Consider the following 26,469-nt stretch of genomic DNA (forward strand, 5'->3'; position numbering starts at 1 on the left):
CTATAAAACTTGGCGGTTTATTTATGACACCGATTACTTGACTGACTTCTGGCTCTCTCCCAAATCTTGTTATCAGCGTGAGTATGTCTATGTTATCAGCTTAATCATTTCTATCAGATATCACCATAAATGAACCTACACCGATATCACTATGGCAACCAATGTTGCCAATTCAGCTCCTTTAGAGCTAGATCTGGCTCTAAATCGACGTCGTCAGCTCCAAAAAAAGTCATTTAGCTTCTTAGCTCGTTTATCAGATTTTCAGCTCTTATTCACGTGAAATAATATTAAAAAAATATTATATTTGCAATAATATTCCAAAATAACGAGGACTTCCCAAAGAAAGAGATTCCCCGAACTCCTGCACAAGTAAACAGTTACTAAAAATAGCGCCGTTTACACGCACACTTCGGAGCGACCGAGTCCCGCGACACTTCAGGCCGCCGCGCAAGTTTTACAGTGAACTGCTCTGTAAACCTATCGATCTTTACTTTTCTGCGACTTTTAAGCACCTTAAGCAAAGACTACCGGAAAATTATGAAGTTTTACGGAAAATAGATCAGTTATCAGTTTCGAACACTTTAAAACAGCTGAAAGAAAGCATCGCACCTCTGATGAACGGAATGGGCATTTCTGCAGACATCATTGGAAAATACGAAGTCCAATGGTTCAAGATCTCTCTAATACCCTGGAGAAGCACATCAAGCACAGTCAAGTTTTGGGCTGAGGTTCTAAAGTATCTTGATGCCGCTGATGAAAATGCTTTCCACGAAATCAGCTCTTTCGCAGTTTTGGTACTTGCTCTGCCGTGGTCAAACGGAGAAGTGGAACGAGTTTTTAGCCAGTTAAATATAGTCAAAAATAAAACTAGAAATAGACTTGGCAATGATATGGTTAATTCGATTTTAACAATTCGATCGGGGCTCAGGCGACACAACAAATTTTGCGAGGATTATGAACTTCCCCCAGAAGTTCAAAAAAAAATTGGAACAATGGCTGTATATGAAAAAAATCCTGATGAAGCCGGTCCTAGCAGTTCGATGGTACAGGAACTGGAACCGGATGACTGCTTAGATTTTTTAGAGGACTAGTCGCTGCCTAACAAAAAAAATATAAAAAAAACAATAAAAATATCCTGAAGACTTCGATATTATCAAAAATAATTGTGTTTTGAAAATTATAAAAACAAACAAGTATATTGTTGAGTGTTTGTTATGAGTTGTTCAAAAGCAGCCAACAAGAAGGACAAAAGGTAAGTTTTTTTTTGTCAAAAATTCTGCAGTCCGCCCCCGAATTTTTCTTCTCTGAAATTCTCTAACAATCCCCCCCCCATGCTTTATGTCACTTTCAAAATTTTAGCTCTTTTTTGGCTCTTTTTTGGGTTTCGCCTAGCTCTACTTTAAAATTCGAGTTGGCAACACTGATGGCAACTGGCAACACCAACACAGGGAAATGTCAGTGTCAGTAGTCAATATTGACATTTTCAAAATTGATAAGTATCTTACCTAGTATTCTTACTCTCAGCAGGTTTATTTATCATTCTCAGTAACAATCGCTTGCATTCAGTGGTACGTTATGAATCATAAAAAATAAATATGCCGGAAAAGAAACCCTTTCAGAGGCTCTCCAAAAATGTTGTGCCTAAACATTACGATCTCGAGTTAAAGCCCAATCTAAACACCTTTAAATTCGATGGAAGAGCTTTCATTATATTATCGGTAAGATGCATTTACCTACGTTAACGCTTGTCAGGAATCGTTTGTAGTAAAAGTCAGGAATTTATAGTAAAATCAAAACTGTTGTAACTTATTAATTTTTACTATTTTCAGGTTAAAGATGAACCGCGACAGATTATTTTGCATGCACTTGACCTACAAATTGAAAAAGTGTCATTGGAACAATCCAATGGAGTGACCGTTTCTCCAGTTGAGACGAAACTTTCGGCAGACGATGGGACACTGTCTTTGATCTTCGCAGAAAGCATTCCCACAGGCGAAAGTACTCTTTGCATTGAGTTTTCCGGCGAGATCAATGACAAGATGAAGGGATTCTACCGCAGCAAGTATCAGGGCCCAAATGGCGAGGAGCGTTTCGCTGGCGTTACACAATTTGCTGCGACAGACGCCAGGAGGTGCTTCCCTTGCTGGGATGAGCCGGCCATCAAGGCTACTTTTGATATCACCCTGCAGGTACCTGTAGACCTCGTAGCCCTTTCCAATATGCCTGTCACTGCGGAGACCTCCCAGGGGAACACCAAGACTCTTAAGTTTGCCACTACCCCCATCATGTCCACGTACTTGGTAGCAATAGTTGTAGGAGAGTATGACTTTGTGGAAGATACATCCGAGGATGGTGTTCTGGTGAGGGTATACACTCCATTGGGCAAGAAAGAGCAGGGTGCATTTGCGTTGGAAGTGGCTACCAAAGTGTTACCGTATTACAAGCAGTACTTTAACATCGCCTACCCATTGCCCAAGATCGATCTGATTGCTATTGCAGACTTCTCCCTCGGCGCCATGGAGAATTGGGGTTTGGTAACATACCGAGAGACCTTCCTTCTGGTGGATCCGCAGAACTCATCGGCCGTCAGCAAGCAGTGGGTAGCGTTGGTGGTGGGTCACGAACTGGCCCACCAGTGGTTTGGGAACCTGGTGACCATGGAGTGGTGGACTCACTTGTGGCTCAATGAGGGCTACGCTACCTTTGTGGAGTTCTTGTGTGTCAACCATCTATTCCCCGAATACGATATTTGGACACAATTTGTAACTGAAACTTACATTAAGTAAGTTTCCATAAAATATTTCTAAGCAAAAATTACAAATGATAACATTATACACTATCACTGCGTCCATAGTCGAGTGGAAAGGCTCTCGACTAGCAAGCTGGAGATCGCAGGTTTAAATTCTGGCTTGCATAGTAAATTTTATTTGATGTGTTATTTCACAAATTCCATGTCATGCCATAGTCTCACTGGCTACTATTTCATATAAAAAATACACATTATAAGTCTTGAAGGTTTTGCAATTTTCAACATCTTAATTTAATGAACAGGGCTCTGGAACTCGACCGTCTGAAGAACTCTCACCCTATTGAAGTGCCGGTGGGCCACCCCGATGAAATTGATGAGATCTTTGATGTCATTTCTTACAACAAGGGAGCTTCCATCATCAGAATGCTACATCGCTACATCGGTGATGAAGATTTTAGAAAGGGAATGAACCTCTACCTTACGAGGCATCAGGTATTATACTATTTTAGATCATTCTATATTGAGATGTGGACCTGTTATTCTGCTGTGTCTGTGTAGTGGCCCAACTATTCTGCTATCATACGCAAAGAGGAAGCTTTATTACAAAAACATTGCTATAAAAATCATCCAAATATTATTATTATTCATGGTTAGGAACATAATATTATAAACAATAAATGTCTAGCTTCATAAAACATATTACATGAGAAGAGTGGTGAAAAAAAAATTGGTACGTATAAAAAAAATAATTGTACAAAACAAAAAACAAGGACAAATTTATTACTTCGCGATTTGTCTCAAGAAAGGTTTAAAACATCTTTCTTTGTTTAAAAAAAAAACACACATAATACGATGCAAATGTTGGGTTTCATATTAAGAACTTCAAAAGATTTTAAAAATTTTAAAACTTTAAAAATATTGTATTCATCCATTGTCAGAAGCCATTTAGAATTCAACTCAACCATTTGGAATCCATTTTACAATATTCATGAAAAATCTATCGAGCGAATCCAACATAAATTTTTACGAAACATAAATTATAGATTAGGTATTCCTATTGAAAACATTAACTACACCTCACTGTTGAAAGTGATGGGCCTTGCCACATTAAAAGAAAGAAGAATATGTTCTGATCTCTTTTTTCTTTATAAAATTGTTAATAACATGTTTGACTCCCCTGAACTCCTTAGGTTGATCGACTTTCATGTGCCTAACATTAAACGGAGTATGTGCGAACTATTTCTACTACTCTGCAAACTATTTTTATACTTTCCTATAATCATTATCATTGATTTGGAGGATTTTGGCAGATTCTCTATTTTTAATCTCAATTATTTGTACCTATATTTTGTTAACTCCATAGACATGAATATTAGTAGACCTGCCCTAAGTGATTAAAAGCGTATTATTCCCCACTCCCCATACCGGTTCCATTGGAGCCGGCTGGGCTCGCGTATGGCTTCCCGTGAATCTTGAGAATGTAACGTCATCATTCTTGTTCGAACTAGCGTCGAGCTATGGTCGAGGCATTTTATGAAATAACACGGCAAAATGTGGCTTGTGCTATGAAAACTTGTAAAAATATATGTGAAAAAGAGAATAAACCCAATTGTCGTATTACATTCCATATGTAAGCATCATTTTAAGCTTATTCACATCGTATAATATTAATCAGTTGTAGAAACATATACTATCACATCGAGATACATCTGGTCGAATGTAGCGATTCTCAAGTGTGCGCATCGTTGTTACTGGGAAGTAAATTATGAACACTTATAAAAGTGTCTTAACTAAATACGTAAACAAAATATTCGAGTCTGAAAATAGAAGAAATTTTTTTTGCCGAATTTGGACTTCGCAAATTTGTTCATAACGTGGCGAGTAATTTGCGCTCCCATGTAAAAATGTCTATTCATTCAAAAGCAGATTTTACTTTTAAGAACTAAATGGTGATATTATAATGCGAGATGCCTATATACTGTCAGATTGATTTATTGACGAATCACAGTCAGCTTTACCCCCTTCGTTCTTCAACAGTTGATTTTACCCCTCACCTTTAATTTCTAGTCTATATATTCATATGTCTGTGGTTAACTCGGATATTTTTATTTTTTTTTTAATATTTTTTTATATAACCTATATTTATCATATAAGATATAAAGTCTGTATAATTAAAAAAAAAAATTATAAATAAATAAAGATGTACATTATTATCTGTAAAAGCCCTATGGGCGTTTAAATAAATAAATAAATATGTTTTGTTTATGAAACTCGGTACATTGCCTTATTGCTTACATACTGCTGTTTATGTGAAAAAATGAAAAATATATTTTATGTTGCTATTTTATTTATTACAAGGGTTTCAGAATTTTATACAGAACGTTCTTCATATTTAGTTCAATTTGTCATTTTTTCATGACGGCAGTATTGGTATTTATTTGGTACTAAAAATATTGGAAATTCATTGTTTTTCGAGAGCATTATATTTGTAACTCTGATTAAGATAGAGAAATAGATTTCATTCCCTGCGTATCTACAGAAGTTTTCAGAGTATAAAGTTAAATATTAACATTTGACAGTACAGCAACACCTTCACAGAGGACTTATGGGCTGCTCTCGGGGAGGCGTCCAACAAGCCAGTGGAGGCCGTGATGTCCACCTGGACCAAGCAGATGGGCTTCCCATTGGTGCGGGTCAGCTCCTCGCAGCGGGGGGCTGACAGACTCTTGACCCTCACCCAGGAGAAGTTCTGTGGCGACGGCTCAGACAGTCAGGGGGATTTCCACTGGATCATCCCAGTCTCTATCTCCACTCAGCTGAACCCGGATGAAGTAAACTTCATGTTTTTTAATTACTCAATATCTTTCACCCTGCAATTCTTCAGTTTTTAATTTTACTTCATATATTATTAATCTGATCTAAGCGGTTGCATGTAATTGGCAGCTATCACCGTATGTGGTTGTCACACATCTGATCCGTGAAGTTTCATAGATACGTGTGCGCCCCACCGACCGCGCTGTGACGCCCTCAGATGCGGCATAAGCATTAACTAAGGGTACCCAAGTGCTGCCAACTTCAGAGTAGATTCATATTTATATAATAATTATTTTACTGTTTTCAAACTGTCCCTACCCTGATTAAAAACTCTACTGCACGCTACTGCCCAAATGTATTTATGTAGGGCCGATTATAGCTAAACAATAATAATGGTTTCCATAGTTGATACTGCTGGCCATTCATGAAGTATTTAACAAAAAATGAATGTTCTTTAATTTTTAATCATACGTACTTGATATAGCGGGTTTTGGAATGCACATCCCACACATCCATGGCGGAATCATTTTATATTATTATTAAACCCAAAGAGTTTTCAGGTGGCACTCACAATGTTACTGGAGAAGAAGACTCAAGAAGTAGTACTGGAGGGAGTTTCTGCAGACGAGTGGGTCAAGGTAAGTTCAAAATATGGCTCCTCTAATATTTAGAATTACACAACTACGCTCATCTTGAATAAAACTAGTCACGTAGTTTGCACAATGTTTTTTTTAAATTTTGATTACAGTCCCAACTGCTCCCGACCATCTGGAGTCAGTGAGACTATGGCATCTCTAATTGGGTTATGTTGTGAGGCTGAAGGTAGTGGGGTGGGAAGGACGTGTGAAAGAGGATGGTGGGGAAGTACCCGCCTATACAGATCTGGTCACCAAATACAGCTAATCCTTTTGGAGATCATCTGTTCTGTCTGACCTACATTAACCTTGTCACATTCGGAACAGCTGAGTTTATAAACTCCGTCTGTCTCAAGAGAAAACTTGGTTTTTGCAGGCCTCAGTAAGTCTTGTATTTATGTTGTGGTTCCAAAGACAGTCCTGACGCTTTCTTTTCTATCTTGGCAATTCTGTCCGTCACATTGTGAACATAAGGCAAGAAAGAGCAACCTTTTGGCTCTTGTTCAATTCTGTCTTCGTTTTGGGTAAAACTCGGCATAATACCCCAAAAATAAATCAATATGCTACTTTTGGCCGTGAAAATCTCAAATCAAATCTTGTGATATTTAGGGTGAACTGCCTTTTATCTGCGGCTTCGCTCCCATGGTATTAGGGAGAAATACAGTACAGAGAATTTTCCCATGGAATTGAAATATTTTTCCGCATTTATAATACTTCTTGGGATTACTTGGGATTATACTTGGGATACGTTGGATGTTTTTAGGTTAATCCCGGAGCAGTTGGTTACTACCGCACATACTACACTGGCGGGGAACTGAGTCAGCTGATGCCTGCCATCCACAACCACTCCCTCCCGCCCTTGGACCGCCTTAGTCTTCTGGATGACCTGTTTGCCATGGTGCAGGCTGGACACACGCCTACTGTTGATGTAACTATCTTATTAAAGAAAGACAAACATTTCCAGGAAACGAATAACTTACTATATATTTGAATTTTTTTACTCTCATCATTATAAATGAAAAAGTCAGTTTTCAGATATTTGAAGCGCTGCCACAACAGGAAAATGAGTATTTTTTCTACAAAAATGTTAATAATTCAGCATTTCTTCAATCTTGTAGCTGTGTGTCTTGTAAGTGACCACCAATAACCGTCTTTTTATTCTCTGCAACTGTCAAAAGGTGTTTACATGGTTTGGGCATGTTGAATGGATGCACAAAGGAGTGTAAAGAAAATATAAGTAGAAGTGAATGGTATAAAAAGTCGGGAAAGCCCGAGGAAGACATGGCGTGTGTGCCAAGATAAAGTTGTATGGCAGTTTGTCAGTTAGTTAGCCAGAAGATATCTGAACGATATAAGATATGTTACGCTAATCGATTATAAAATCGACCATGTAAATAGTTGATTCGACAGGCTTCACAGGTGACTAGACTAGATTTCGACTTTTGCCGTACAGCGTCAGGGCATGCGGCTGGTGACTAGTGTAAATTCACTGTCTAATATGAATAACTTCGAATTTCCAGTTCCTCAAGCTGATGGAAGCATTCTCCGAGGAGACCAACTTCACCGTCTGGTCTTCCATAGACAACTGTCTCTCCAAAATCTCGGTGCTGCTCTCCCATACGGGGGCCGAGGACTCATGGCGCCTGTACTGCCGCAACCTGCTGCGGAATGTGGCGGAGCAGGTCGGCTGGGACGCTCAGCCGGGAGAGTCCCACCTGAGCACCCTACTGCGGAGCCTGGTCCTCGATAGGATGATCACATCCCAGGATCCGACTACCATCGATGAGGCCAAGGGGAGGTGATTATATTTTATGTTTTTTGATTGATAGAGTAAAATGAATTGAAAACATTGATCGAATGTAGTTACTATAGTAGCTTACCTCTTGTACGCATTGACATGAATGGCGAGGCAAATGTATAGTTGGTTCACTCAACATTCACCTCGTTTACAATGAGTGCACGCTTTGGTCTCTTTTGCTTGTGAAAAATCATTTTGGGGAAATTTGGTGGTCTTAAGTTGAAAATCGATTTTTGTAGTTTTGCCACTTTGCTTCTCAGCAGACGATATATAAGGTTTTCCCGCGAAGAAGTTATATTTTTCCAGTACCTTGGAAAACTTCGAGAGTTCCACTGTAAATTTTATACACATAATTCAGTGTTCGGTACAAGAATCTTGAAAGTTGTGTTTAACACCAGTCTTGATGTATCTCTAAATAGTATAAAAGAAAGTCGCTATGTCGTCTGTCTGTGCGCTTATTTCTTCTAAAATACGCATCGGATTTTGATGAGGTTTTCACTATCATTTAGAAAAATTCTTTCGAAAGGTTTATAGATATGATACATGTTCATTATATTTATAGAAAGTAGAGAAAAGTCGCTGTTTTGTAATCACTCTTTAAAAAAATATTTTCAGGCACTTACATTGCTAACGCTGGCTAAACCTTATGAGATACATAAAAATAATGTACTTCGGAATTGTATATCTTAAAAAGGCCTACAGAAAAGTCCACGATGGTACATGTCTACCCCCTAAGAATAACAACGCCGGATACACCTCAGCTAGATCATATTAAATTATTTATTCCAAAAAAAATAAAATTTTATGAGCTTAAATAAATCCAATGTTCTTCAAGGTTCTGCGCCCATGAAGCTGGCGGTTTACAGATTCCTGCTGACCTCCGCTCTTCCTGCTACCGCGCCGTGTTGCTGGATGCAGGCGAGACAACGTTCCTCCACTTCCTGGATATGTACCGCACCGCCGAGCTGCAGGAGGAGAAGAAACGCATAGGCCAGGCACTTGGCGGCACCAAGGACGTTAAACTGCTGGAAAAAGTCTTGACTTTCGCCATATCGGTAAGTGTCATCAGCATTAATTTTTTAAATTCTATTTTTATTTTTTTAAATAGAGGTAAACATTCCGGGGTTATGAATAATCTGACAATATTTGTAAATCTCCTACTACTACCACAGTAATCAGAAAATGTAGCTTATGTTGTTGGAGGACTTAGCCAGCTGAGGAATTGAACTCACGACGCCTGGGTGGGACCCAAACGCGATGCCAACTCAGCCATTGACCGTTCAAAACTTACTTGTTTGGTGTTTTCTATGACAGATTTTTGTGTGTTTTCTTCGCTTTTGTATTTTATTTGGTCATTGTTTTTCTTCACCCGTAGTGACGATCTGTAATGAAAATTGGGATTTTTTGTGCAATGGCTTCACATAGGAACCATTCATTATATGATTATATCTCCATTTTATTTTATTTATTTGGGAAAATCAACAGATTATTTACATATATAAGAATAAACTAAATAATAAAGATAAAATCCAATAACAGATTTTCACTTAAAATTATAATAATAATAAAAAAATATTTTAAAAAAAAACTAAGGGTTCTGTACCCGTGGCCTGAGAGATTTACAAAAAATACAATATTGTAAATAATAAATAATAGAAGATGTAAGAACACAAATAAATAAAAAATTGAAGTTAACTGATATACTAATAACCAGCTAAATTTCACAAATTTAAAGTTAACTGATATACTAATAACTAATAATTTCAAAAATTTAAAGTTAACTGATATACTAATAACCAGCTAAAATTCAAAACATAATGTATTGTAAAATTTCAACACAGCAGCGATCAATAAAAGCACTACACAATAGCAATAATAACAATATAATAAATGTATACCTACGACTAAATTGAACACATGAGTATAAATTGGAAGGCAAGTAACTGGAAAGGATTCAAAGCAACAACATGATAACTTCCAGTAGAATATTTAAAATTATTTAATGTTAGTTATTACATATCTTTTAAAGGTTCTTAAATTACATGTGAATATGTCCATATCATTAAAATTCTTATTAAATATACTACAGGCTCTGAATATAAACGCATTTTGTCTGATATTAGTAGAACATTAATGGAGATGAAAAAGTGATTTTTCTCTAGTTCTAACGCTCGGGACTCTAAAATTATTTTCAGATAGAAGGGGAGAACAATCAATAAAGCCATTGATAATTTTATGGAGATATATTATATCTGCGGAGTCTCTTCTAGTTTTTAATGGCTTAAGTCTGTAAAGGTCCATCGAGCTGTTTACGTCAAGGTTTGAATTTAGTTTGAAATTTAAATGATGGACAAATTTTCTTTGGATGGCTTCAATGCGATTTATGTAAATATTATATTGAGGATTCCATATGGGAGAAGCGAATTCAAGATGACTGCGAACATAAGAAAAATACAATATTTTAAGTGTTATGATATTATTAAATACTTTTCCAATACGGAATAAGAATCCTAGCATTCTAAGGGCTTTCTTAACAATCATATCAATATGAGCCTCAAATGTAAGTTTACTGTCAAGTATAACACCTAGATCACGAATTTGTGTAACTTTTTTGAGTAGTTGGCCAGCTATATGATAATTATGGTCAAACTTAATTTTATTTCTAGTGAAGGTAATTATATAACATTTAGAAGCGTTCATGTTGAGACAATTGAGGATACAATAATCATTAAGCCTATACAGATCTTCTTGTAGTTTAAAGCAGTCAATTATAGAATTAATAGGCAGGAATATTTTCATATCATCAGCGAAAAGTAGAAAATTTGCATAATTAAAGCATTTTATAATGTCGTTGATGAAAATTGTAAACAATAACGGTCCCAGGTGAGATCCTTGGGGCACACCTGAGGGTATATTTACAATCTCAGAGATGAAGCCATTTATTGTTACTCCCTGAGTGCGCCCATTAAGATAGGAGACTAACCATCTATATAAATCCCCATGAATTCCCAAAGCTAGTAATTTGGACAAAAGAAGACTGGTCAATTTTATCAAACGCTTTTGAGAAGTCTGTATAGATTACGTCAACTTGGATTTGATCATCCATTGATTTAGTAATATTTTCAATGAAAATGGCAAGATTAGATACAACCGATCTTTTTTTCATAAAGCCATGTTGGTTCACGAGTATTACAGATTCGATGCAGTTATATAGTTGTTCATGAACAATTTTTTCAAAAATTTTACTAAAGATTGGTAATTTAGATATCGGTCGATAGTTCTGTACATCACTTTTAGCCCCTAAAAACTGGTGTGATGAGAGCACTCTTCCAACGATCAGGAAAGATACCTTCTTTAAATGAGGATTGAAAGAGCAATAATAGGAGCTTCGAGATTACCTTGCTACACATTTTGATAAAGAAAGCCGGAATTTTATCACTACCCGCACCCAGTGAACTAGAAATAGTATCGATTATTTTTTCTATTTTACTATTACATATACTAAAATAAAGTCACTATCCACGTCTATCTGTTTGTGCGCTTAGTTCTTCCAAACCACGTGACGGATTTTGAGAGAATTTCTTCGGGAAGGTTTATATATATAATACATGCATATTATATTTATAGAAAGTAGAGAAAAGTCGAGCAATGCCGGGTAAATGCCAGCTAGTATTACATGTATATGCAAAAATCTCTCACTAAATCGCCACCCCAAAAACCAGGCAAGTTAGTTAATCCAATTAGTGAAAGCAGTTGATTATAGTGCATACAACAGATATATATTTTTTATTTATTTGGTAGTATTATTTTGCATACAACAGATATATATGTTTTCTTTATTTGGTAGTATTTTTTTTGTTTACATAATATAACATGATTTTGCAGTGTACAATTTTTTCGTGCGTTATTATATACTTTCCTAATGTAAGCTGGCGCTTGTGTTTTAGAAAAAGAGAGCTCGTTAAAATAGGGAAGAAAACAAATGTACTTTAAAATTTTTAAAATTAAAATGTCTAAACAAAGGAAAGATAAGTATACAGAGACATTTTTTATTTTATTTAGGAAACATATTACATATTATAAACAGTCATTTATATATTTAGCATAAACAGCAAATTATTTACAATATTAGACCATTAATTCTAGTCGTTGATTCAATATTTGCACCTATACAAATATAATATGAATAATAATTTTAAAAAATTATAAAAGTGTGTAAATAATAAAAATAAATGTGTTATAAACACTATTTATATGCATTAGCGTGCGTTAGTATGCAACAAGCAAGTAAGCGGAGGGGTCGCATGTTTAGTAGAAACTTATAAAATTTCGAGTTTAAAAATGATACAGGTAAAATTTTTAGATAAAATTTCTTTAAATGTTAATTAATTGTATGTTAACACAATTTTTGCAGATAGTTTTTTTTATCAAGCGCTTTTATATCAGATTCACGTGCAAAATTACGTTTCACGTAAAATAGCTATAACTTCTTTTTTTTTTTTAAAAAGAAAGACAAACATTCCCGGGTTACGAATAACCTGACAATATTTGAAAATCTCCTACTACCACCACAGTAAACTGAAAATGTTGCTTGTGTTCTGATGGAGGACCGAGGAATTGAACATACTACGCCTGGGTGGGACCCAAACGCGATGTCAACTCGGCCACCTACCGGTCAGTATTGATCGTATTTGAATAAAATTTTCAGTATCTCACATTAAGGAGGGGTTGTTTCGGAGAATTTGAACAATTCATCAAATTTCAACGTTCATTTTCAAGTTCTGCGAAAGATTTTTTCAAGTTATGTTTTTATTTCAGTTTTGTCGAGCAACTAGCCTATAATGATATAATAACAGAACTTGAATAGGACTTTCACAGAACCCGAAAATGAACGTTGAAATTTGATGAATTGTTCTAATTCTCCGAAACAACCCGTCCTTAATGAAATCTTTTATTCTATCCTATTCTATATTTTTTTATATTTTTCATACAAAATTAACGTTAAATTAATATACAAGGTTAAATTTAAAATTTTTGAATAAACATTTTCTCATATTGTCTAATAATTATACATTCTATGAGCGTTCACCATAATATATATTTTGTAAAATATAAAAGAATTAACACTAATATTGTTTCAAAGTATGATATGGTTGGAAATAGTTCCCTGTATGAAACGGACGTCACAGAATTTACACATATATCGTGCTTGGCTAGGTACTTTGTGGGGTGAGCACACACGACATCTATTTGTTAGCAGTGCCTTCAATGTTTTCCAACTTATGTTTTCTCATATCCATAGAAAATCTTCCTGGATGATATCACTTTGATGATTTTATTTGGGATACCAGATGTTGATGGTTTTTGTTTGTTCCGGGTCTTGAATCTTGAAGTCGTCCAAATCTGATCGGTCACCCAGTGCACTGCGGTGTTTATAGTCAATTATAACAGTGGAATGGAGGCAGAAACAAAAATAGAGAATGTATTGAACACTGTCTACCAATAGTACGTAAATACAAAAAAATGCTTTTGACCGTTTGGGTGCCAATCGTCGATTTTCGTCGATTCGTGTTTTAACGAAGATTGCCGATTGTCGATTTCCGTCGATTGCGTCAGTCGTGTTCTGATTTGCGCGTATGTCTGTACGTAAAATTCTAATTTTTTCGAAACGCCTGGACTTCGGGATCCTCCTCCGCGTGATTCTAAACCAATATTCTTTAATAAAACACCGAAAAAATCATCGAAATCCTTGAAAATTCAAAGAATTTATGGGGTTTTAAAAAAATATATAGTTTCATAAAAAATAATGTTTTTTTGGTGGCATTTTACAAGCAACTGTATGAATTTTTTTGGCACTCAAACGGTTAAGTATCTCCCGCTCTCTATGAACAGTATGAAAAAAACATATTTAAGCATCTCCCACAAACTATGAGTTAAGAATTCATTTTTAACACAAAACATTGTTATTTTTTCATAGTGGGTTTCTGAAACATGTAGTGGGGTCTCTCCCCACGATCCGGGGGGATGAAAAGAACCGCCACTGCATATATATATATATAAACCCTTTCATCTTGCAGGAGGATGTCAGATCACAGGACACTGTTTTTATCATAATGTCGGTAGCAAACAGTCGACTGGGAAGGGACCTGGTGTGGGACTTCTTCAAGGAGAACTGGAAAATGCTCATGGATCGTTACCAGGTACATTTTTATTTGTAGCTTTTATTAGCAAGTTTCATTTGGAGACAGTTTGGATAAATGTGTGTGGCCTTCATTGTTACAAGCATTGAAGGCAGCAATAAATTTGGTAAATATTTTGTACTAATTGTTGTTTTTTGATGGAATAATAGGCTTGCATTTCCTACAGGGAGGGTTCTTGCTGACACGTCTTGTCAAGTGCGCCACTATGAACTTTGCATCAGAAGAATCTGCCCTCGAAGTTGAAGAGTTTTTCAAGTCACACAACTCCCCCGGCACAGAGAGAACCGTCCAACAGACGCTGGAGACCATCCGACTGAATGGTTCATGGCTCAAGCGAGATCTAGAGTCCATCACCCAACAATTAAAATTCTACCAATAAGATTATCAAACATCACATCATAAATAGTAGTGTAACCTATTGTAGAATACTATCAACGAATCCCAAAAGATACTTGATAAATTTATAGATCAGGTTTGGGTACATTTTTTTATTTCATTGCTTAATTTTTTTGTTAACGGGAAAAATTTTTTTTTTTCCAAAAAGTGTTTTTGTAATAATGACACATTTTGGAAGCAAAAAAGCTAGCTAAATATTAAATGATGTTTAGTAGTAACACACTTTGGCTGGTGGTGACAGGGAGGCAGCTGGCTGCAAGAGGAAAATAAGGAGTTAGTGGTGAATTTTATTAAACTGGGAATCAACTGGGATTTAAAAAAAAATCAAGGATTTCTGGGTATGTATGTATTTGTATATAATCCAGAATTCTGCCTTACTAGATACGGAAGAAAAAGCTACAGACTGTGATTAATTAAACTATTCTTTTTATGTAAGTAAAAACAATTTATTTAAAATTTAAAAAATTATGCCTTCGCAATAAATACAAAAATTAAAAGTTATTTTTTATTAAATATTTGATTTTTTACTTTTTTTAGTAGATTTAGCTTTGATTTCTTCCTGTATCATTATTTTAACTCCGTCAATTGATTTTTTGAGATCTCGCAACTCTTCCATTGCCCTTCTACACAACATTGCTTCAGGAGTAGATTGAGGTTCGAAAAGCAGAAATTTGATTGCATCTTTTAAATATTTTTCAGCTTCTTCCAAATGTGTCTGAAAATATTTTAAATATATATTAATAAAAGTTAACTTTTGTAGAATTTCGCTCAATTCAATTTTGTTTATCACCAGTACATAATTATTTTTATATGATTTTTTTACAATTGGTTTTAACAAGTTTTGTGTAATTAAAGTAAAACTGTGGATCCAATCCAAAACTCAGTTCTTCCTCTGATGCACACCTATGTTAAATGAAATGTAAAATTAACTGCAATAAAAGATAATATTCCTGAAATATCTACAAAAAATAATAATAATAAAATTCGCAATATGTCATTGCTTAGGCAGAATCTCGTAATATTCTTAATCGAGATGTTTCATTGCCAGGTAGAGCTTTCAATCCCGGAAACTCGAGAACCGGGATCCCGGATATCACAGACTTTGTCTCGATCCGGGATTTTTCTTGGTTTTACGACGTTGGTTCAAATGTGGGAATTAGCGATGGCTTTTGACAAATTTTATTAAGAGCGGGAGCCACGGTACCAGCTCAATATTTTCGTACGGCTCAGAGAGTGGACTCAATTGAACGGGAGCCGTGAGCTCATAGCGTATGAGCAATTAGAATATTGAACACGGCTTCCTCGACACAGCTCCCAACTCGCAGCATATGAATGATCGTACGACTCTCCGGTCCGTCGCCTCATTCCACGAGAAAAATAGGGTGCTAGGTAGTTAGTACTATGTGAATAATAATAACATGGCATTTATATAGCGCAGTTTAGTGTCATTTCACTTCAATTGAAGGTACATATATCCAAGTCTGACTCTCAGACGCCGTTCACATCTCTGAATATGTAATAATTATTAATGTTTGGATAATTTTAATGACACAATTTTTCTAAAATATCTCCTAATAAAAATAGTAATCGTTTGATTGAGCCGTGGTATGTTTTACCAGGAGTCGTACGAATACGGTTCATCAAAAATTGTGCAGCTCGCTCATGACCGACTCGTCGCTAGTGGGAATATCTTTTTTTTATTCGCAGCAAGTTATTTATTGCGCAATAATCTTGAGATCTTGGGATACAGGACATAAGGATTTTGTGGTAGGTTATACATATTGTGCTTTTTCTTAGAAGTAAGGAAAGTTCTATTGGAGCCTGAATAACATTCAGAATTTAGTCTTGTGACATTACTACACCAGGATTGTTTAGGCAGACATTTCACTTCTCAATTTTAGCTACGTCAGCTGATACAATGATTTCTTTCAAACTTAGGTTTTATTCTTCAATTGAAGGAGTCACTTGCTCGTCAAATAAATGAACAACGGGCTTGTGTATCTTCTTTGTTCCATTTTTTGCACAAAGGCCATCGAGATTATGCAGAATCTAATTTAGACCCCCTTTTCCTTCGTGGGGCTTATAGGGAACCAAGGAGGATTGGAGAGGAGAGATGAGACCTGAGAAGACTTATTGTGGAACTAGAAGATATAGCCTCGTTTCCAATGACAACCCTGGTGAACTTCATAAGGGACCAGGTGACTGTTAAAGGAATGAGGTAAAATAGGAGATAGCACAGTGGGCATATGGCTTAAGTGCTCATAGGAACTATATGTAAACCGTCTCCGCTCTGTAATAAAAAATTTAGACCCTCTGTTAAATTTTGGGCATTTTTCTTTTTTTTTTTCTTGTTTATTCCAGATCTCATTTGAACAAGACGATAATAATCTCGATGTCGAAAAAAAGATGTCTTTTTTGGTGCTGAAATTAGACATTGAAATTGTAGATGAAGTCGATTTAAATCTGTCTCCACAAGAAAAGGTCGATAAAGTTATTACCATGGACTAAATTCCAAAACCTTTTCAAAAATATTATTAATATCAAATATTATTTAAAAGAAGCTGCAAATTTCAAATGCTACAATTGTTACAACTCCTATTTAAAAAAAATAATTAAACACTTAAATTCCCAGTGCCAGCACCGGGATCCCGAGATCCCGGGATTGAAAGATGCTTGCACCTAATCCCGGTTCTAAAAAAAATTCCCAGGATTGAAAGCCCTATTCTCAGAGATATCTATAGAGATAATTTATTGCATACAAGTTGGTTCCACCCATGCAGCCACACTTGTTGATCAATTTTGATTTATTATGATGGGAGCTACAATCACTCACCTTCGCAACAAACTAATGTAAAGAAGTCACATTCATATGCGTCAGTTGGGTTAATATATCACAGAACTTATTTTGTATAGTTTGTTGTTTCACTCATGGCTCACTGCACCCAAAGTCAGGAGTAGTTTCTGTTATAACTTTAGGTTTCCAGATATTGAATTTATATCATTTTAATTTGCTGGTTGCAGGGGAATCTTTTCACAGTTGATGGTGTTTTTTTTATATACATACCTACTTACGCAGTTTTTTTACAACAATGAATTAAAATAATCTTCAGTCAAAATGCAATTTACGCTACTCAACAGAATATGTATTTATCATTCTTAATACAGTACTCTCTCAGTAGTCAACATGTCGGTGTACAAAGCTTGGCGCTTGCACGCGGTGGACCATTGAATTTGACATATGAAAACCAATAAATTCAACTAGTAAAAATAATAAATTCTTTATTCCAGGATGTGGGGAGGTGAGTGCAATCCCACACATAGAGGGTATAAGTACAGATAATATTTTCAAAATGACTGCAGATTATAATAGTTGTTGGATAATCGAGAGGCAGATTACTAGAGAGTACTGTGTGTAATTTTGTGGACGTAAAACGTGAGTAAAGTAAAATATGTAAGTAGATTATTTGAAAAGGAGTTTGTAGTTTTCCAAATCACCAAATGTATAGTGTCTGATGAGGTGTGTTCCCGGCAAGGATCTGTAATACAAACTGATTTTACACTGGTAAAGGTGTGTATATATAAGTTATGTAGTTTGCGATGTGTATCAACAGGAACGGCTGCGCAGCCTTTTTCATACAAAACTTAAATTTTGGATTTGCGGCCAAAATATCCAACCAAATTGAATAATATTTTTTTTAACACAAGGATATGGCTACTTCATTTATTTGTATTTTAAATTATAAAATATAGGCTATTAAAAAATCCATGTTTACAAAATTTTATAGGAAACTTTGGCAATTAATAATTATTATTTACCAAAGTAATTTTGCTGTATTTACTATAAAAAAATGATGGGCGTAAATTTAAATTACAAAAGACTGATTTACGTTGGAAAAAAAATCTGTTGTACATGAATTAAATTTTCTACCCTAAAAAGTGCCTTATTTACAATGTTTTTTTTTTCAAATTTATTTAATAGTTAAAATTAGCTCCGAGATATGACAAAGTTGCCCCTAAAATCACGCAAAATTGAATTCTTTAATGGCCCATATATCCAATTTAAACACACAAATAAATAAAGTAGCACTATATATTTGCTATCTATTACACATTATTTTGATTAAAAAATATATTATTTAGTTTAGTTAGGTATTTTGGCCTCAAATACAAATTAAAATTTTGTATGAAAAGAGCCATCCAGCCATTCCTCCTAATGAAATTTCGTTGTTACTCTTTCTTATAAGCAACTCTCAAGCATAGTAAGGCAAGGATAATAATTGAAAACAATACAAAACAAAAGGATGTAATCCACCACCTTCTCATTCATTGGCTTCACATCAGCATTAGCACATCTGTAAATTATTTCATAAATATTCAAACTAAGCATTGAAGTATATTTCAATGTTTGTATGGAAGGTTACACTTGTCGTTTTATGAAAACCTTCATACATTTGCGGGACTGGGAAAGTTTGGCATTGTAAAACTAAAATGTATATTTTTAAAATGCCTGGGAGGATGGGCTAAAACGGATTTCTTTTTCTTTATATACAAACTAAAATCTAGAAGGGCTCGTCTAATTAACACAAAATACACATTATGTTATTCAGGATATTCAGCATACCAATAAGACGTTGCTTGATATTTCCCTTGCCTCATACTCTTTGTTAGAAATCTGTACTATAGGATAGTACACTTCATACAAAGTAACAGCTGTAAATTTAAAATATTATCAACTATAGGGTGGGTTGTTTCACAGAATTTGAATTCATCAAATTTCAAAGCTAATATTGCAGTTCTATTATTACCCAAGGGTTGGGAATAAGCCGACGTAGCTTTGTGATTCATAACACCTGACCGTCAATTAGAAGGTTCAATTCCTGTTGGCGGCATTTATTTTTACTCTGGAGATATTTTCAATTTGTAAGGATATTTCGAGCAAATAATTATTGCTTATAATAATTTATTAAACGGGTAGCTAAATCGTTAATCTTCTACATACCTCTCAGCCTAGAAATTCCAGGTTCCAATATATCTAGCAACGGAAGAAACTCTTTACATATTTCCAGTTTCCGCATTATACTTTTCTTGGGAACGTTCCATGTCTTGTTTAAATAGTCCCGCAGAACTCCGGCCAACTGCTGCTTGGCTTCAAGCAGGATGTAATGACAGGGAGACAATTGGCGAGATATTTTGGAGATAAAATTTTCAATATTCTTCATATCAGTTTTATCTACAAGAATCAAAATAAGAATTATTATTTAAAGGATATGACTTCAGAGAAATGAAACAAATTGAAATGTACAAAAGTACCTACCCAAGTTTTCCTCCTCCTCGAGTATTGTATCCAAAATGACTTTAACCTGATCTCCGGGGAGGGTGTTTACACATGAGTTACAAATCCAAATATCTGCAGATGAATATTGTGAAATATTCAACGGATTCTTCATTGTGATCATACCCGTAATGCATTTCCAACATTTGAGTGAGCTCGTGTGAGTTCCTAATTCGGTTGCATCACTGCAACGTTCACAAATGCATTCAAAGTACTTCCCTTCTCTAAGATGCTCTCTTCTATTGAAGGTTCCCTAGAAAATAAATCAAAATTCCAATGCAGTAAAAGCCTGCAGCGTCTCATTACAAAAAAAAATAATATTGCTTTAGTTTAACTTCTTGATCGCCGACACAAAATTTTCGCCGTGCGCCACCTGATTCTATTTTCGTAATAACTTACTCGTTCTTTGCAAAATTATGTATTTGTAAATTGTACTGCCTTACCAGATAATGCGTTTAAATATTTATAAATATGTACTAGTATATAATCTACTGTAAGTAGCTTTCCCAAAATAACTAGTTACATATATATTATATATATATATATATAATTAATTTATTTCATCAATAAATTACAGAATATATAATATATCATTAGTAAGTTATACAACTATATATAAGTTAGTAACAATGACATTGATGAAAGAATATTGTTACAATAATAGAGCAGTTTCTAATAGAAGAAAAGTAAATATGTATGTAAGAGTGTTATATAGAAATGGCATAATATACTGTATTTTAAGTTGTGCATAACCTGCCTCACTAGGCGGACCTGTATTGAGGCAGAATTTTTAGTTAATTATTTCTTGCATTTTGTCTATGGTTTACTTATAAATGTTTAATATAGGTTCCTATGCATATTCAGATAAATGATTTTTTATTAGTATCCTTGGTACACTGGCGAACAAGACGGTAATGACAAACCTGCATAGAATTGGTGTAATTGAAAAGTATGGCAGATCCCTTGGGTATGGCAACACTGGCCCTTACAGTCATATTATAAGAATCATCGATGGCTAAGTGAGTATTGCAGATGCAGCTGTGAGCCATCAGAGCAGCTGTAGGGAAAATTCCACAAATTGAGTCCATCCCTGGAGTGCCAGGTTCGTTGTTGGAAGCCCGCAGCTCAAAACTGTTCACGTCCAAAACTCCACATATTTTTTGGATAATGTCTAATTTCACATCTTCCTCACTCAGTAAGCCAAGATTTTGTATCATCTGAAAATAATAATTAAAATGTGTAGTGAGCTGCACTGAATTAGGTAGGAAGTAAGTAATGATGCCACAGTGCCTCGCTGACATCGCCCGAGTACAGATGTCTTCAATTAATTAAGTTGTTTTTATTAATAATGTATTATTCAAAGACTGGAAACACAAAGGACGTTTGACCTTTGAACCATAGGGATGCAAGTTAAGTGTTATTTTTTATGTTATATTATGGTATTTAACTTTGTAGTCATTTTTGTACATATTTTTGTTTTCTTGTTTCTGCATTTCTCCAACCGTTTGCTTATGGCATTTGTAAATCTACTACCTATTGAAGTAGACCGATTTTGATTTCTGTTTTCGTATTTTTTTTGCAAAAAGTCGGCGCATGGATTTTTTGTATAAGTGAAAAAAAAACTAAATTTATTTCGTGCCACCTTTATTTGTTTTTTTTTATGTTTTAAAATATCTATTATATATTCTACGAAATTATTCTTCTCGAAAAAACAATAATAATTAGCAACATACATTGAGTGCTATAAAAACATTAAACAATTTAATTCCTATAAAACTTTTCTCATTATCTAATAATTGTGTCTAATGTAAAGTGATTTAAAAACAATAATATGTAGGTACCCCTCCCACTAACTTTATTTAAGTTGTGTGACTGCTGCCGTATTCGAATATTTGACGAAGGACAACAGTAAGTAAATTTTAATTAGATATGTTTATCTTCTCTTAAATTTCTGAACCCCCTGTTAAAAAGACCACGAACCGCCACTGGTCATGAGAAAAATAACAAGAAAGTTTTGAAAGGAGTATATTGGGTTCTTATTAGTATCCTCACCTTTGAAGTAACATCATGAAGCTCCCAGATCGGAGTGTTTTTACGTTTCTCCCGATGATCTTCGAGGTTCATTAACATATTCCATTCTTCCTTGCTCTCCTTACTGCGCAATGCCAAGCCACGTAAAATTGTAACAATGTGAAATACACTGAGCAATTGCATCAGCGGAAGTTTGTCTTGGATTTTGGAAAATAATTGACATTCAATCGAAGTATGATCACCTGAATTAGAAATAATTATTTAGACAAATGCAAAAATGAGAGTACATAAAATATGCATTTCTATATTGCACAGTGGGATAAGCAGAAAAATGGACAGATATCAAATTGGATATATTTATGAATATATCTGGTTTGAATAATAAATGATATTTTTTTCCCTACACAGGAGGCCCTGAGGAAAATGATTTCCTTCAGGACCTATGTCATCTTTTGGGATGCTGTGTGGAGGGTCTTTTTTAAGGAAAGGAAGTTCTAGAATTAAAAGATAAACAAAACTAAGATATTAGTCTTTTAAATCATAATAATTAATTACCTTTGCCATCTTCACATGATGGCTCACAAAGAGGTGCCAATTTACATTTTGTACAGATGTGAAATTTCTTAGACAGAATACGGTAACAATTGATGCATACTAACTCTGAATTGATTTTTGGGCCAATTAATATTGGTCTATCTTTAAGTATTATTTCACCTGCTCTTATATCTTTTGAAGCCACCAAATACCTGTAAAAACGTTCCACTTATGATTATGTAAAACCATATTCACTTCAATATTATTTGAATACTGTATTAATATTTAGTACAAAAACTAATTATTTTGCATAAAAATACGATCACATTGACACATTTAATACAAGTCACACCATTTTCCCATGTGCCAAATTAACATATTTAAAAATACACCCCTTAAAGTTATTGCTCATTTTTCAGATAAAGTTTAAAAACATAAAATAAACCGTGTTTAACTTGTTAATTACCTTCCATAAATTTCACTGATTTCAACTGTAGAATTTGTAATTTCCATGTTCTGCATAGTTAGGTAACCTCAAGAGAGCGAGTAAGTATTCACTGACAGAATGTATTTATACCACGCATCTGTATCTATTTTAAGATTCAGATCAATGTGTGGGAGATTACAGTAAGCACCTGTAGTACTTACTGAAACCAACAACCCATCAAACTTTACAATATATCATTTTTCATATAAAGTTCAAATACATTAAATAAACCGTGTTTAACTTGTTAATAACCTTCTATAAATTTCACTGATTTCATTTCCATGTTCTGCATCGTTAGGTAACTCGATAAAGCGAGCAAGTAATTGTAATTTTTAAAATTCCATGACAGGGAGAGGGGGGGGGGGGGGGTAAATAAAGAGTAAATAATGCAACTGTCCTTTATTCACATATAAATTTGTGATGGAATAATAATTTAAACAAAAAAAAATAAAAATAATAATTTAAGAGATATCGTAGCCCGTAATATCAATGTATTTACAATTTGTATTTCATGGAGACATTTTAGGAAACTATCTAAAAAAAGTTCTCGTGTGACCTCAAATAAAAACAAATAAATTAAATCCCGAACATCTAATACACGCATTTAAAAAAATCTATTTTATATTAAAAAAAATTGTAAAATTAATAATGAATAGGTACATATACAATTAACTGTGGGAACACAATCATATTTAAATTTACTATTCTAACTATCCCCTGGATGCAAAGCTATTTATACAGGTACTAATGGGTACGGGCAGAGAATGGATAAATATTATGTATTTTTCACTAGTTAATAAATAATAACGCCAACAATTTAAAAAAAATATATAAACAGAGAGCTTTAAAAATTCATTTATAAAATTAAGTTCATGTAGTATCTATCTGTCGCCGGAACTAGTGCAAATTAATATGAGTTTTGTCAGAAGTCAAATTGATGTTATGTTATATATTATACACGGAATGAAAGTGAAACAAATTCACAATCAATTAATAAAATTTACAATGTTTTTTTTTTTTATCTATGACAACACATACCAGCTAAAAGATCTTTTTTGTGTACCAACATAATAAATTGCTTACCCACCTGAAAACTTGTGAAATAAATATTGATGGATGTGAAAGAAAAATCAAACACTATCAAATCTATGATTTAACTTCATTACATTCTTTTGGTAAAATAATCCACACTTCAGAATTCGTAATTGATAGACAAACATCAATTCATCAGTAGACAATATGAATAGACATACATATTATGTACACCCAGTGCAACAACATTAGCCGAACCTACTGAAAATATGATTTCGGCAGTTATTAATTGCTTCATTCACTTTATCAGCATTGCTTGTTTTGGTAATGGTTATATCTTATATACTAATATTTTAAATAAAATAAATACATATTTAAAAATGGATTTTAATCACAACGATTCTGTGAAAAAAAAAAGAATCGTGTGGAGGTAGGTTGTGGAGATAATTTTTTTTTTTTTTAATTTACGAAAATTATCTCACAGAGCGGGTACGATGATGGCAACATGCAGACGGAATTAACCCACAGAACAGGCACGGCGGCAAGGTGCAGACGGAATTAACTCACAGAGCAGGCACGATGGCAAGGTGCAGACGGAATTAACTCACAGAGCAGGCACGGTGGCAAGGTACAGACAGAATTAACTCACAGAGCAGGTACGATGGCAAGGTGCAGACGGAATTAACTCACAGAGCAGGCACGATGGCAAGGTGCAGACGGAATTAACTCACAGAGCAGGCACGATGGCAAGGTGCAGACGGAATTAACTCACAGAGCAGGCACGATGGCAAGGTGCAGACAGAATTAACTCACAGAGCAGGCACGATGGCAAGGTGCAGACAGAATTAACTCACAGAGCGGGCACGATGGCAAGGTGCAGGTAGAATCGTCCTTAAATACTGGATCTTCAATTTTTTTGAGTGAAATTCTCAGTTGTTGGTAAAATACCTTTAGGCTCTTGAACGACAGCATATCCTGAAGGATACTATGAGATCCCTGAGGCGTATGTGTGGTAAAACCATGTACGATTGTGTGAGAAGTGTGAAGATTGGCAGATGAAGAATGCAAGGCTGATGTAAGCGTAGAAGTCGCCCAAGAGGACGCCCAAGGAAGACATGGCACGATCAAGTGAATCAGATACTTGAGTCGGACCATGTCAAGAGTCAGAATTATAGAAGATTATATAAATGTGAATGGGGCAAGGAGAGTGTGCCAACTCTCCAAGACCAAGTTGTTTGGCGGTCTGTCCTCTCTGCCTATTAAAAAATCGTTTCTCAGAATATAAATAGCTATTCTGGGGAAATTACAAATGGATTATATACTATTTTAAAAATATAGGAATACATTATCTGGGAAGACGGTACATTTTACAAAAAACAAGCATGTTATTACGAAAATAGAATCAGCTGGCAAAATTTTGCGTCAGCGATCAAGAAGTTAAGAATAACTTAACTAAATTATTTTGCTTTGGCTCATTGCAGTGGTTTTTTTTTCTTTTCCTTGGTCAGCAGAGGTTTTTTTGCAGGTCTTCTTGCCTATAAACTCACATCCTTGAGCCTATTCCGAATAGTTCTGACACTAACACTTGGAGTTCCACTATTTGGCGATGTATACACACCCGAGACTAACTGCTGACCCGAACCATGAATTATGGAAAAGGAACGAGGCAACCGCAAATGGCGCAAAAAGCCGCTTGTGGTTGTTTCGTTCCTTTCCCATAATGCATGGTTCGACTTGCTCTTCGGTTCACAAATGTATTCGCAGCATTAAGTCTGAAGCAGAAGCAAGACGATTTTACAAAGAAAGCTATTTCAAAATGCAATCGCCCCGATTCAAATTATTACGCTTTATCCTCTGGAACACTGGATCAGAAAATTCTCAGATACCCTTAAACACTGGCCAAAAATTTGCAGGACCGCGTTAAAATTTTGGGACGAGTTTTGCTCAAATATCTGAATAAAAACTATGATTTTATTTTTTTCCGTTTACCAGATAATGTATCTTATTATGGATATAATATATTTCATGTTTATGTCGTAAGACTTTTTCCTAGAAAAGCTACATTATCTAAAACTAAAAAATAAATCTCCCATTCAGGAGTCAATTGCCAATAAAATATATTTATATTAAGACAAACATTCCCGGGTTACGAAAAACCAGTATATATGTATATATATGAACATATACACTGATTTTATTATTTCTACCTAAATCTGAATACATACTCTACATGAAAAAAATAATCAAAATGTGTTTTCAAAGAAACAAAGACATTGATACTCCTTTGAAACCTTCTAATATTTTACTTTTGCCAATTTAGTTGCGTCAGTTGAAATTTAATTATTACAGTCATAGATAATTTAATTTGCGCACTATCCAAGGGACTAGATGCGTGAAATCTAAATGAACTCTAAAGTGTTGCAAGCGCAAGCGATTTTGATATATTTGTAAAACACTTTCT

The 26,469-nt window shown here is 34.7% G+C and overlaps 2 protein-coding genes across 9 annotated transcripts; one reads left to right on the forward strand and one right to left on the reverse strand.

The window, feature by feature from the left end:
- Positions 1-27: 27 nt before the first annotated feature.
- Positions 28-14,598, forward strand: LOC149426534 (puromycin-sensitive aminopeptidase-like). Of its 2 annotated transcripts, none has more exons than XM_089631507.1 (10): positions 28-77; positions 1,830-2,782; positions 3,052-3,241; positions 5,329-5,580; positions 6,124-6,201; positions 6,962-7,126; positions 7,719-7,996; positions 8,832-9,051; positions 14,074-14,196; positions 14,363-14,598. In XM_089631507.1, the coding sequence occupies exons 2-10, from the start codon at positions 2,040-2,042 to the stop codon at positions 14,573-14,575; spliced, it is 2,262 nt and encodes a 753-aa protein (XP_089487633.1). In that variant the 5' UTR covers positions 28-77; positions 1,830-2,039; the 3' UTR covers positions 14,576-14,598. The 2 variants fall into 2 exon arrangements, with proteins under 2 accessions (XP_089487633.1, XP_089487632.1); XM_089631506.1 differs by lacking the exon at positions 28-77 and adding an exon at positions 1,457-1,718.
- Positions 14,417-23,073, reverse strand: LOC149426535 (SET domain-containing protein SmydA-8-like). 7 transcript variants are annotated; one of them, XM_089631516.1, is made up of 10 exons: positions 22,956-23,073; positions 22,511-22,701; positions 21,977-22,197; positions 20,848-21,141; positions 19,907-20,177; positions 19,592-19,822; positions 19,214-19,302; positions 15,121-15,307; positions 14,816-14,845; positions 14,447-14,536 (listed from the first exon to the last, which is right to left on the reverse strand). In XM_089631516.1, the coding sequence occupies exons 1-10, from the start codon at positions 23,009-23,011 to the stop codon at positions 14,526-14,528; spliced, it is 1,581 nt and encodes a 526-aa protein (XP_089487642.1). In that variant the 5' UTR covers positions 23,012-23,073; the 3' UTR covers positions 14,447-14,525. The 7 variants fall into 7 exon arrangements, with proteins under 7 accessions (XP_089487649.1, XP_089487642.1, XP_089487635.1 ...); XM_089631523.1 differs by lacking the exon at positions 14,816-14,845 and having other exon boundaries at positions 14,417-14,536; XM_089631509.1 differs by lacking the exon at positions 14,447-14,536 and having other exon boundaries at positions 14,759-14,845.
- Between the last annotated feature and the right edge of the window lie 3,396 nt (positions 23,074-26,469).

This window comes from Hesperophylax consimilis, chromosome 1 (genome assembly GCF_061612785.1).
Source record: "Hesperophylax consimilis isolate HC1 chromosome 1, BYU_Hcon_1.0, whole genome shotgun sequence".
In the NCBI taxonomy this organism is placed as follows: Eukaryota; Metazoa; Arthropoda; class Insecta; order Trichoptera; family Limnephilidae; genus Hesperophylax; species Hesperophylax consimilis.